Below are 12257 nucleotides of genomic sequence, written 5' to 3'. Positions count from 1 at the left end.
AGAGCGGAGAAGATACTTCGTTTGAGGTATACTTGAGGAGTAATGGAGACAATGGCAAATTACAGTCATCCTCAAGTTCTTGAGTTCAGAGAAATGTAGAAGGGGGAGAAGTAAGAGAAACCAAACCCAGCTTGAATTCTGTCCATGTCTGTTAGCGTATGGAATACTGAGTTAGTGATCTTAATGAGGAAAACATCGATGTTAAAGGCAACTTGACAAGTCAGGACTGAAAGTGGAGGTGTGATGACGTGGGCAGAGCAGCAAGAGGATGGTAGAACCTGGGTATCGGTCAGCTGCCGTAAGAGGAAGGTCTCAGTCTGCTTATCCTGCTGATGTGCACATGCAGAAGAGAGCCCACATCACACAGTCAGAATGAGCTGTGCAGGCTGTGTGCGGCCTCCCACCATGGGCTGTATCAGGGCTCTAACAGTCACTTTTAGGCATTCTGGTATCTGGGGTTGTATTATTACAATAAAAAGAACTTGCCTCAATTATTCAGAGTCCTTCAGCAAAATCTTATGGGAGGAAAAAAAAGAGATTTGGCATTCGAGTACATTATTGTGGCTGCAGCCCATAATTGTGCCATGGCTCCTTACTCTGTACATATAAATTTGCTAAGCAAGCCTTTCAGGTTTGCAGGATGTTTCCCTGGCTGCCTTTTTTTTTTTTTTATTAAAAGCAAGAGAAAAAAATAGAATTTACTAGTTCCTTTTTCTTCCTTTTGATGATTAAGTCCCTCATCTGTTGTCTTCTGTTTTGTAATATCCTTGGAAGAAAATCACCGGTTTTATACAAATCTTATAAGTCTCCTATATGTATTTTCCGCCTCGCTGAAGTAGTGATTTAGAGTGTGAACAGAATAGGTCTGACGCTGGTTTTTAAACATATTTACCTAAAAGATGGGATTTTAGTTAGAGACATATACTTTGACAGCACTTAAATTTCTTTTTCCTTCTTTTGCAGATGGTGAGAGATGAAAACTTGAAATTTATGAAGAACAGGGATGTGTACAGTAGTGACTACTTCAGTTTTGTTCTGTCATTAGCTTCACTGAATGCGGTAAGTAACCTAGATTTCATCTTGGCGTATTTGGAATATGCTGGGTAGAAGGGCCAGAGAAGCTGTCTGGGTTACAGCCAAGAAAACTGGAAGAGAAGGCTTGACATGATTTTGCTTTTCCAGCTCAGCAATTCTTTACCTCCAATTTTTCACGCTGATAACAACATCTGTCTCAAGGCAGACTTCAGCCTCCTGTTCTAGTTGTGGGAGAAACATCTTTGTGCCATAGTAAAATATATAAAATAACACGCACCTTTTTTAGTAAAATATATTACATTTCTCGCACCCACAGATCTAGCGGGCCTTACAGCAAGTTTGTTCCTGTTTTACCCTGTTTGTTAACTAGCATAGTCAGCACTGGAGACTGGTTTTAGTACAGAAAAGGCTTTGTTGTAATTTTTTTCAAATGGAGTATAGAACATGTTGGTGTGTTCTAAGAGACAGCTGCAGGCATGCTTCTGCTCTGAAGTAAACTTGCCGTTTCTTTCAGACTAAGGTAAAGCATCCTTATTATCCGTGCATGGCGAAGGTGAGCTTACAGCTGGCAGTCCAATTCCTCTTCCAAACCTATCTCCGAACCAAGAAGAAACTCAGGTAAAGCTTTGTTCTGGGCACCGTAACAACATAGTCTGAGGTTTTCATGCTTGTCCTGCACTTTGAAAGGCACTTTCGTTACTGACAGTTGTCCCTGGTTTGTTAAAGGGCTGACACAGAAGAATGGATTGCCACCATAGATGCACTGCTCTCCAAAAGCATTGATGCTTGTCAGTGGTTAGTTGAATATTTCGTCGGGCCAGAGGGCCGGGAGCTTGTAAAGTAAGTCCTGGTAATTCTGTCCAAAGTGTTTTGTGACCCATGTGTGGATAAAGCTTCCCAACAACGTGATCTGCCCTATACTGATGTATTTCCAAAGAGCTGACTGAGTTGTAGAGTCTTTAAACATACGCTCTAGGTAATCACTTAGGGATTTATTTCTAGTATTTTCTCCAATCATAAAGCTTTCTGAGTAAATCTGAAAATCTAATAAAATAGTGCAGCATACTGGAGGAGGGTGCAGGTGTTTCAGTCAGTGGGGTGCCTTGGAATGTGTTTGTGTCTAGTCACTCCTGAAGTGGTGGGAAAGGAGAACGTGATGCAAATGTTTGTGCTAAAGTAATTTAAATGGCAAAGATCACGGGTTTTTCTCACCAAGCTCAAGATCAGCTAATAGATGTTTTGAAAACAGCTCAATTATTGGAGATGTGACACAATTAGAGAGGTGTGTCAGTGTAAAGAAATTTTATCTTTGAAGTTGCATTGAAAGAGGAGATCCTACAGTAGCTTTTAGTTCTAGCTTTTTTGTTGCTTGAGTGAATAAATATAAAGCAATGTTATAGGCCTTGCTAGTGACAAGTAGGAGTGCAGGAAAATTAAGTTAAAGCTTATCCACGGAAGTGCAACACAAGAAGTATCTGGACTGTTCCCCTTTTTTTTAAAATAATAAACACCACATTTCATCATAGTGACCATGTGTACACGTTGATTCCAGTTCTCTATGCAGCTTCGCCTTTTATCTTCCAGGACTTTCCTCCTGGAATGCAGTGTGAGAGAGGTGCGAGTTGCTGTAGCCACTATCCTTGAAAAAACCCTCGACAGTGCCTTGCTTTATCAGGAGAAGGTTAGTGTCACCCCTTCACCGATGATCCTGTTGGTTCTCTTCCTCATGGCTCTTGCTGTGTTTGCAGACAATGCTGTGTGATTTGTGACAAATGAAAGGCTTTCATCTTGACTGTGCTTGTAGCTCTTCTTTTCTTGAATTATTGTCTGTTCCTGCCTCAGGAGGTAACATGCTGCTGGAATTGTCAGAATTTAAGCTCAAAGTACTACTTTGATCAATTCTGCCCGCTTTCAGCTTGTCTTATAAACTAGTATCACATACTGTTCAATAATTTGGAAACAGTGTTTTCTTAAGATGTATTATCTTTTCTGATTCCAAAAATCAGCTTGTTTTCTGAGTGATTCTCCTTCCTCCCTCAGTCAGAACCCTGTAGCAGTAGTAACTGAGTTACCTTGATCCAGAGAGAGACCACAAGTATGGTGATTGTTAAAGGTTTAGTTTTCTATTGAAAAATCTTGGCAAGTAAGTTTGAGAAATACGGTTTTGTGACGTTTTGTTCATCTTAATATTCTAGGAAAACCCAGCAGGAAATGAGTGAAAAGAAGTAATTAGTAGAATGTTTGAGATCTACCTGTTTCCCCTGGGATACCGGAACCAAATCAGAGAACTCACACAGAAGTGTTATCTGTGATCTGGTGTGTTCCCATAGGTCGTCAGTGGGAGCTTGGACACTCTTAAATGTCCAAGTCTTGTTTAGTCTGAAATACATACTTTTTCTTTACAACAACATGGGGTTTTTTGTCTGGTTTCTGGGATCTCCTTGTTCTTATTCATCCAGTGTCAAGGATGGAAGACACTACTACTGTATAGGTGTCTGTCAGGAAAGTTCGTCATATTCAGGGCTCTAAGGAAGGATTGCTGTGGGACCTTACAAGTTGAATGCAGTAATAGAGATGAACATTTCCAATATAGTTCTTTCAGCTGTTAGTTGCTGTCTGTTGTCAGAGATGTAATGAATTATATTCCGGTGTGTACACCCTTTTGTGCTTTGGCACAAGCTAAAAAACATTGCTTTTTGTGTAGCTGACTGTGATAGTGCACTAATATGAGACCTTGGGTGGCTGTTCACTTCTCCTCTGGTTTGCCTTGCATTACTGTAACGACTGGAAAATCTGAACATCAGCTCACTCTGAGGAGTAATTTGATTTGCTTTAAAAATTTTGCGAATTCCATAAATGCTGAGTTCCTCCTCTTCAAGCAGGTTACCTACATGCCAATGCTTTCATTACTTTTCTGCTTAATGTATGCTGCAGTCGTTCAGAAGAGTTAAAAATAGAAGGCTGCAATCCAGTATTGGCTCTTGATACTCATCACAGCACGCACCTGACCATGCGTGGGATTTCCTTAACCATGCCTTAACTCTGATATGTGAAACGCTTTTGGGTTTTAAGTATTAGACAACTCTTTACATTCAAGTTAATTTTTTTTCACAGTTAAAAAGTCTGCATCAATTACTGGAGGTGCTACTTGCTCTGCTGGACAAAGATGTACCTGAAAACTGTAAAAACTGTGCTCAGTATTTCTTGCTATTCAATAACTTTGTACAGAAGGTAAGAAACTACTGTTTTTTTCACACTATTTTAATTTGAAAGGACAGCAATAAAGCAGCTAGTCATCCATCATCATTGTTTAAGCAGCACGGTGAGACTGTGAAACAGTGAAACTTTTATTAGAGAATTGGGTTTGTTGATTCTTTTTTTGAAAAGTAAATGACTTCGAACAGTGGATTAAGATAAAATCACAAAAAATACACCAGCAAAGTATTCTGGTTGAAGATGTCATTTCCAGAGTCTGAATTTTGGATTTCTGCTTTGGGGGGTTGTTCTTGGCTGTTCTCAAAATCCAACATTCAGGACTTTTGTCCTGTAAGACGACAGGCTGGACTGGAATGTTCACCGCATTGTGAATTCTCTCTATTCCCCTATTCTCTTTTTTTTGTTTTGTTTTGTTTCAGCGTGACACTTATTTTGCATATGCCGATTCTGGTCTGGTGTATGTAATGTGCTCTGTATACTGAGACAGCTTTTTAGAGATGCACCGTATTGATCTGTGTGAGGATTTATTTGGGGTTTTTTTAGAGTGGAAAAGGCAGTGTTTAGTCTAAGCATTTTACTCGTGTTCTCTAGAACACTAATCCCTTACCTGCACAGGAATGTAACTTTCTATTGTCGTCTCCACAGCAGGGTATAAGGGCTTGTAGTCTGCTTCTCAGACACTCTGCTTTGAGACACATGATCAACTTTCTCCTTGGCCCCAACCGGCAGAGTAATCAGGTAAAGTTTACGTGCCATGTGTTGTGCTGTAGTGTGCCCATCCCCCTGGGGTTTTAGGGTGTTTAAATTCAGGATAAGCACTTTTCACATGTTAGGACAGACTAGGGTGGATGTTTTTGATAATAAAATCTTCACCCGCTTCAAAGTATTAGTACATGGTAGTGGACTGTTAAGGACATTGCTTTGTTTGAAGTTCACAGCAGTTGACTAAATCAACTGGTCAAAAGTTAATTCAGTCTCTCCTTTGGCTCAAGCAGAATCGCAGGTGGAGCTCAGCACAAGCACGTGAGTTCGGATATCTTCACAACACTGTAGCGCTCCTTGTTTTGCACTCTGACGTCTCCTCACAAAGAAATGTTGGTAAGAATCGCGGGTTTGCCTTCTGGTGACTTTGCATTTCAGTTACTTTGACTGGGAGAAACTTCATGAGGAAAATACAGTAACTTTGAATTTAAGGCAGTAATGGTTAGCGTATGTTTGATTACTTTTTATTTTGCTGTAAACATACCAACAGGCTGTGGCTAACAGTTTACAGGTACTCGGGGCAGGGAAGAGGGAAATCTTGATACTGATTACCGTGCCTTCCCCCCTCCCCCATCTGCCTATAAAGTCTTTCCTGGTATGAGTGAATCAAGCAGTCACTGTTGGCTGGAACAGACCCGGCAGCCTAACAGGCTGTATTTTGCTTAGCTCTGTTATGCCTTTTGCTAATCTGAAGGGGAGTGTCTAGACTGAGCTACTGAATAACAAGCCATGAAACACTCTCCTAGATATTTTTTAGAAGAGGCAAAAGTATCCAAATAAAGAGAATAGAGGAATAAGTTGAGATCTCCAGGTACCTGAAGGAGAAATTTAAAGTTGTCTTTTTAAAAGAATAACTTAATTTCAGTCCAGGGTTAGAAGTTTCTGGAGTTGGAGGCAGTCAGATATCAGAGTTAAAAGAAGAATGATAAAAATTCTGGAAATGATGAATGTGCAACAGTGATTGGGAGTAAAATTAAAGTCCTGATAGAATTACAAACATTTTGCTTCGACCTTGCAGTTCATTTGCCTATGTTGTCACTAAATTACACTTCATTTGCAAGAGGTTGTTACTAAATGACACTTCAGTGTGCAAGAGGTTGTTGCTCAAAGTGGTACCATACGAGCTCTAAGCTGGTTGAGATGAAAGTCATTAGAGATTACACAGTGCCAGATGAACAGCAGTGTCTTCAAGGTGTGTAGAACAAACTAATTTATTAGTGGGTTATTTTTGTATTTGCTGTTATAGCTCCTGGTCTCTTTAAGCAGCGTCCACCTCTAAACATCACCGCTTCAGGTCCACTTTTGATGCTTCATGAAGAAGTGGAAGCCTTGTTATTCCTGACTGAGGGAAAACCCTACTTAATGGAGGTACATGTTCTCAGTTCTGCCTTGCTTGAATCTAAAAGCTGGTCTGATGTGATTTCTTTGAAGTAGCCATACATGGAAAACACGGAATATTAAAAAGCAGCTGGGTGAGGAGCATGTGGTTATTTTGAGCCTAAACAAAAAGGCATCTTTTGGTTTCTTTTTGACCCCTTCCTATTCTAGAGTATCTTAGGGGTCTGGTTGGAGAATTTACAGAGTTAGCAAAGGCAGCTGAACATGTTTTGCACCGATGTTCTATTACAGACTTACTTTAAAACAGTTGTGTGGCTGTGCCTGAAACCGTTTGTGCTTTTCCATCAGGTGATGTACGCGTTACGAGAGCTAACTGGATCTCTGTCAGTTCTCATTGAGATGGTGGTGTACTGCTGCTTTTGTAATGAGCACTTCTCCTTCACTGTGCTGCACTTCATCAAGGTAGGGAGATAATCGACCTTCTAGACCTGGGTCATGCTGTGTCTCGTGGGTTATGACGGCCGTGGGATCTGCAGAACCATCAGTACAGTCTGGATTGGGATGGGGGGGCGTGTTGGTAGGTTTTGGGTGGGGGGTTTTTTTAAGCTTTTACTCTTTAAAAAAACCCAAATTTTCAAAAATCTGTAAAGCTGTCTCGTAGTTCTTTGCATCTTCCATGTATTTTGCTGTCTAAATAACTTTATATTTCTTACGTGCAGACTCAGCTAGAAACTGCTCCACCTCATGAACTGAAAAACATATTCCAGTTACTCCATGAGATACTGGTAGGTAAAGGGTAAAGACTTGTACAGGATAGATTTTGTATCAATGCGTCATAAAAAAAAGTCAGGCCTGCATTGGTAATCTCAACATCCACTTGTCTCTCAACCTTCAGTCTGGAGTCTTTCTTACTCTTTCAACTGCTGTCTTGATAATCCAGTGACACATGAAACTTCCCAAGTCTTACTTGTTTTTCTTGTTGAGGTGGTTACAGCCATTCCATAGAACAGATGCAGCTATCACACACAACTTCCTTGCATTGACCTTTTTCTTTCCCAACAGGTTATTGAAGACCCATTACAAGTAGAGCGTATCAAATTTGCCTTTGAAACTGAAAATGGATTAATAGGCAAGTAAGCCAGCAGGTGAACACTCCTGTCTCCTGCTGCCCTAACCTTATGTTGGCAATGGTTCATTTCATGTCCTAGTTTCTAATCCTTCTAAACTGCTTTACTTCTCAGGGAAAACAACTCAACACATTCGATTTTGCCACCACCACCCCAAAAAATGCTGTAAGAAAATCCAAAATAAGCATTAGAATATTATAGTAAGGGCAAACTGGAAAGGAGTTTAACTGGGAAAAATGAATTATCTCCAACAGCAGCAGCCAGGGAACCCAGAGAAAAGTGGTACTTACGTACTTTAAAAGTGACACTAAGGAACCGTATCCAAGAGACTGGCAAGAGAGCTGACATTATTTACCTAAGAAGCAGATCATGGTGTACACCCAGTTGGGGGTAGAGGGGAAGGTACCTTGGATTAACATGAGAGTAGCTCTATTAATCCTGTAACCTTAAAAATTAATTTTTATTCCCTACATGTCTCAAGAAATTGCCGATCTTTTTGTCTTGTCAGCTTCCTAATTACCATAAAAAGAAACAGGTTCAGCCTGGGAGGGTGCTCATACACTAACTGCAGGATAGCCTCATAATCTGCCGGGAGGCTCCCGTTTGTTGCTGCTCATACAAAGTGTTTTCACTCCACTTGATACAGAAACTTGGAAGTGAAGTTACTAAAGCATTAAAATGCAACAGAAAAGTCCCAGAAGTGATGCGATCTTAATTTGATTATTCGGGAGAAGAGGCTTTGTGTGCAAGAGAAACATGGGGTGGCCACACGGTGCTCAAAGAGCATCTCTGGTCAGAGTTAGTGCAGCTTGAGCATCTCTCTCATAGCTGTTTGGCTGAGGAGCTGCTGCAGATTGTGGCTTTCACCTTAAGTTGTTTTGGATTCTGTTTTGGTGAGAAGGAATATTTAGCTTTGATCTTTGTTCTTCTGTTTAGTGGTGTCCGTGTGTGACTGATAGAAAATAAGTTAATATGCAGCAGTGTAGGAGAACAGCTAAGTGGTTCTTTTTTTTTTTCTGGATAAATAGATCCCACGTGGATCAATTCTGTTCTGTAACTGGGGCAACACATGACCTTTTTTACCTCTAGGGAAGAGAGGTGCAATTATGCAGGTGAATTTTTATGTTGAAGTCTTCAAGAACTGCTGTGAGTTTGGGGAGTGGAAGGTGTAGTTTTACTTTGGAGAACCCTCGCAACAGCACTGAGCAGCATCCAGTCACTGCATGGGGACCGTGACCCGTCCATCACATCAGCTGGTTTTACTCCAAGAAAGAAAATCAGCAAACAATAGTTTTCCATGGCTCACAGTGGGGTGTTTGTGCATAATTTGCAGTACATCAGTGCTGTAATTTTAATCATCTGCTGTGCTTAGACAGTAGAAAAACGAGCGATTTGCAGTTTCTTCTTAATTATATGGCAACTTCAGAGGTTTCACTGCAGTATTCTTCAGTCAATGCTATAGACAGAGCAACTTCAAAGTAGCAAGTCTGCTTGTGGCAGCTCCATGGAAATCTATCTTTGTGCTGCTTCTCAGTCAAAAATTTTGCTAAAAGATGTGGGAATTCATGGTATAGAAAACTTCCTGCCCAGGACTCCCAGAGAAGAGTTTCATGGCTGTTGAACTCTCCTGTGCTTGATTGTGCAAAGAAGTTTTGAACGTTCTTCTGGCTTTGCAAGTTTTGATCCAGGTGGAAGCTGGTGATCTGGTCCACTTATGGGGGTTTCACACAATGTTTTTTTTCTGTCAGATAGATGTAACCGTAGCGATTATCTAACACAGAATGGATTATAGGGGAAGAATAGCTGCATTAGGAGGGGACTGTTTAAAATTCAGGTACCGCATTTGGAAGAATTACTGCATTCTCGCTTTGATCTATTTTTAATCCAGTAGAGTTGTGGCAGCACTCAAAACTGCAGCACAGCAGTGTGTTTAACACAAATACTTATGCTGACATCTGTAGAAACAACCTCTACCTCCCAGGTTAAAATTTTAACTGCATCTTTGTGGTGTTTTCAGACTGGCTGGTACACAGAAATCTGACTTGGTTTTTTTGATGTATTTCTCCTCACAGCCTTGATGCACCACAGCAACCATGTGGACAGCAGCCGTTGTTACCAGTGTGTCAAGTTCCTTGTTACGCTGGCTCAGAAGTGAGTAACACAGGTTTTGGAGTTCAACCTCGTCCCTGTGCTAGGTCCCCTCTGTGACTGTTCGGCCTTTTGCTCAGCTTTACCTTTATTACTGTGATACAAGCAGTGCTCAAAGGTCTTGACAGTCCATATGTCACTGTGAAGTGAAATCTTTACGGGTTATCCTGAGATGGACTTCTTGTATAACACGGTAATTGCTGTTCGTAAAGGCAAAGGTCAGCTCCATTCTGTGGAGCAGGAGCCGTTAAGACCAAAATAAACGTAAGGAAACCATCCCAGAGTTTTGAAATGTTCCTAAATTCTCTTTGTTTAGAACTTGGCATATGTTCCAGTAAAGCACAGTTCTGAAATATGTGAATCTGTGTCTAGACTACTTTACTGGGCGTGTATCGCTCTTGCTAATTCAGGTGGTAGCAGGGCTGTACCGTTTCAGTCGGAATTTGCAGTGATAACAGTGCATACAGAGGGCAGCAGCACCACGGGAGAGAAGTCTTTGGGATTTTTTTAAGTTTGCCAGCGTGCCTTGTTTGTGGCTAACAAATATCATTTCCATTTCCAAGGTGCCCTACTGCAAAAGATTATTTCAAGGAGAATTCCCACCACTGGAGCTGGGCTGTGCAGTGGCTACAGAAAAAGGTAATTTGGCTGTAACTTTACGGAGAAACTGTCACTTTGTTTACAATGAGAGTTATGAAATCCCCATCCTCTATATGGCTCCCTGAGAAGACTCTAAAGACAAAGTACAAGCTACTTCATTTTTTACAAGGACAGTTTGGATGCAGCTAACTGAAGCATGGAAGAGGTTCAGTGAGCTTCCATGTGTTTCAGGCATAGAGGTGTGTACAGTGCATAAAACCAAGTGTGAAAGGTCGTAGTGGTTATTCCTGGCCATTCCTATGTTCATGTTAGAAGGTTTCACTTTTTCAGAATAGCAGTTTTCCTCGGCCCGTGTGGGTGATGCAAGAGGATCCATAAACGAGCTGGTTTCTTACAGCACCACTGCAGCACTGCACAAAACGTAACTGCTGATGTACAGTTTTTTCCTCCCATGCATGTAGTTTTTGTTCTGCCCTCTAAACGTAACGTAGGTTGGCCAGCACAGCTGTAGTAGATACCCAAGGACACTTTGGAAACTTAAAGCTCAACTGAACTGGCCCAGGTTTGCTTATAGTCTAAGCAGGGCCATGCTTGGTCCCCAGCAGAGCGTGTGCAGCCTGACAGTGTCCCAGCTCCAGGCTGCCTTTCTGTGCTGCCAGTTGCTGCCAGGCAGATGTCACTTGCATAAACTAGTGCAGTACTGAGCCCTGAAAGCAGAATTAGCTCGCAATGCAGCCGGCACAACTTGTTGCCACTCTTCTCTTGGAACACAGTGAACCGAGGGGTCTGGGGAGTCCTGCTGTTCCCAGTTGTACTTCATACTGGCTCATGTAAACCCTGAATCCGCTACTCTTTGGGTGATGTCCTGTAACCCGCGTGCATGTTCAGTTACCAAATAAAGGGAGCTGGTTACTAGTTTCTGGCTGTGGGGCCGTAGCCTTTCTGACTGCTCTGGCTGCATTAAGAGTGCACACTTGTCTGTGCCCCAGATCTCCGGCTCATTGCCAAAGGATTCGGGAAGCTTGTTCCAGACTTGTTAGTTCACCTGCCATCACAAGTGGATGAGGCTTTACACATAAAACTCCTATGGCAATTTCATGGCTTTCTTGGCTTTTTATGCAGATGTCAGAACATTATTGGGCTCCACAGAGTAATGTATCCAATGAAACGTCAACTGCCAAAACCTTCCAGCGCACTATTTCGGCACAGGTATGTCTCAGTCTTGGGAGACGATGTCATACTTGTTTTATTTCCTTTTTCTCACTTTTCAGTTAGTGTCTTTGGTTTTGGCAACTTTAGCCTGTTCCAGTGTATGTAAGACTGTTCTTCCTTTAGAGACCAGACCTGTGGTTGTTCCTGAAAAAGCTAACCCTTAAATGATGTTAGTCAGTGCCTCGCAATTACCTGTGGTGACTTGGCTGTCTCACTACAGCAGCTGTACTGTTTCTAAATCAACTTTAACAAAAAAAAAAGCTATTATGAAATGAAGGTATCATGGCCCCTGACTCTCTCTTGGGCTGTTTCCCACTCAGGACACACTGGCCTATGCCACAGCCTTGCTGAATGAGAAAGATCAGTCTGGAAGCAGTAATGGGTCAGAAAGTAGTCCAGCCAATGAGAACGGCGAGAGGCATCTGCAGCAGGTAACAAGAAAACAACAGGCACGTTTGTCTGCTGTTAGACAGCTTGTTTCTGGGGCTCGAGTCAGAAGCACTGCTGAATGGGGACAAATAATTGTGCGCCTTCCAAAACTAACGCGCCGTATCTTTCCTCTCCCCGTCCTTTGTGTGTATTGAAAGGGCTCAGAGTCTCCGATGATGATTGGTGAGCCTAAAAGTGACCTTGATGATGTCGACCCGTAGAGGACACCTGTGAACACCCGAACAGATCGATTCAAATGTTGAATGCCTGGTGTCTACTGAAACTGGAGTCCCGTTGCTTAACGCCATTAGAGTCTGGAAGCGAAGTGGCTTTGCAGGATCGGAGGCGATGCAGGAGGAGGGGTTTTCCTTGAAAGCTAAGAGCATTCTG

At 41.9% G+C, this 12257-nt stretch overlaps 1 protein-coding gene across 1 annotated transcript in view; it reads left to right on the top strand.

Moving 5' to 3' along the window:
- The window catches only part of USP24 (ubiquitin specific peptidase 24), a 48289-nt gene extending 36036 nt beyond the window's left edge, over window positions 1-12253 (top strand). Inside the window, exons 51-66 of the mRNA XM_010131580.1 lie at window positions 964-1059; window positions 1550-1653; window positions 1762-1875; window positions 2620-2716; window positions 4150-4266; window positions 4897-4989; window positions 5247-5349; window positions 6260-6381; window positions 6700-6813; window positions 7071-7136; window positions 7414-7480; window positions 9551-9629; window positions 10190-10265; window positions 11349-11435; window positions 11759-11869; window positions 12026-12253. Coding sequence (XP_010129882.1) covers window positions 964-1059; window positions 1550-1653; window positions 1762-1875; window positions 2620-2716; window positions 4150-4266; window positions 4897-4989; window positions 5247-5349; window positions 6260-6381; window positions 6700-6813; window positions 7071-7136; window positions 7414-7480; window positions 9551-9629; window positions 10190-10265; window positions 11349-11435; window positions 11759-11869; window positions 12026-12088 — 1509 coding nt within the window. The 3' untranslated portion in view covers window positions 12089-12253. The remainder of the gene's footprint in view (window positions 1-963; window positions 1060-1549; window positions 1654-1761; window positions 1876-2619; window positions 2717-4149; window positions 4267-4896; window positions 4990-5246; window positions 5350-6259; window positions 6382-6699; window positions 6814-7070; window positions 7137-7413; window positions 7481-9550; window positions 9630-10189; window positions 10266-11348; window positions 11436-11758; window positions 11870-12025) is intronic.
- Window positions 12254-12257: the final 4 nt, after the last annotated feature.

Source organism: Buceros rhinoceros, unplaced genomic scaffold (genome assembly GCF_000710305.1).
Source record: "Buceros rhinoceros silvestris isolate BGI_N320 unplaced genomic scaffold, ASM71030v1 scaffold17482, whole genome shotgun sequence".
Taxonomy (NCBI): domain Eukaryota; kingdom Metazoa; phylum Chordata; class Aves; order Bucerotiformes; family Bucerotidae; genus Buceros; species Buceros rhinoceros.
This window is presented reverse-complemented; position numbering and strand designations above follow the sequence as displayed.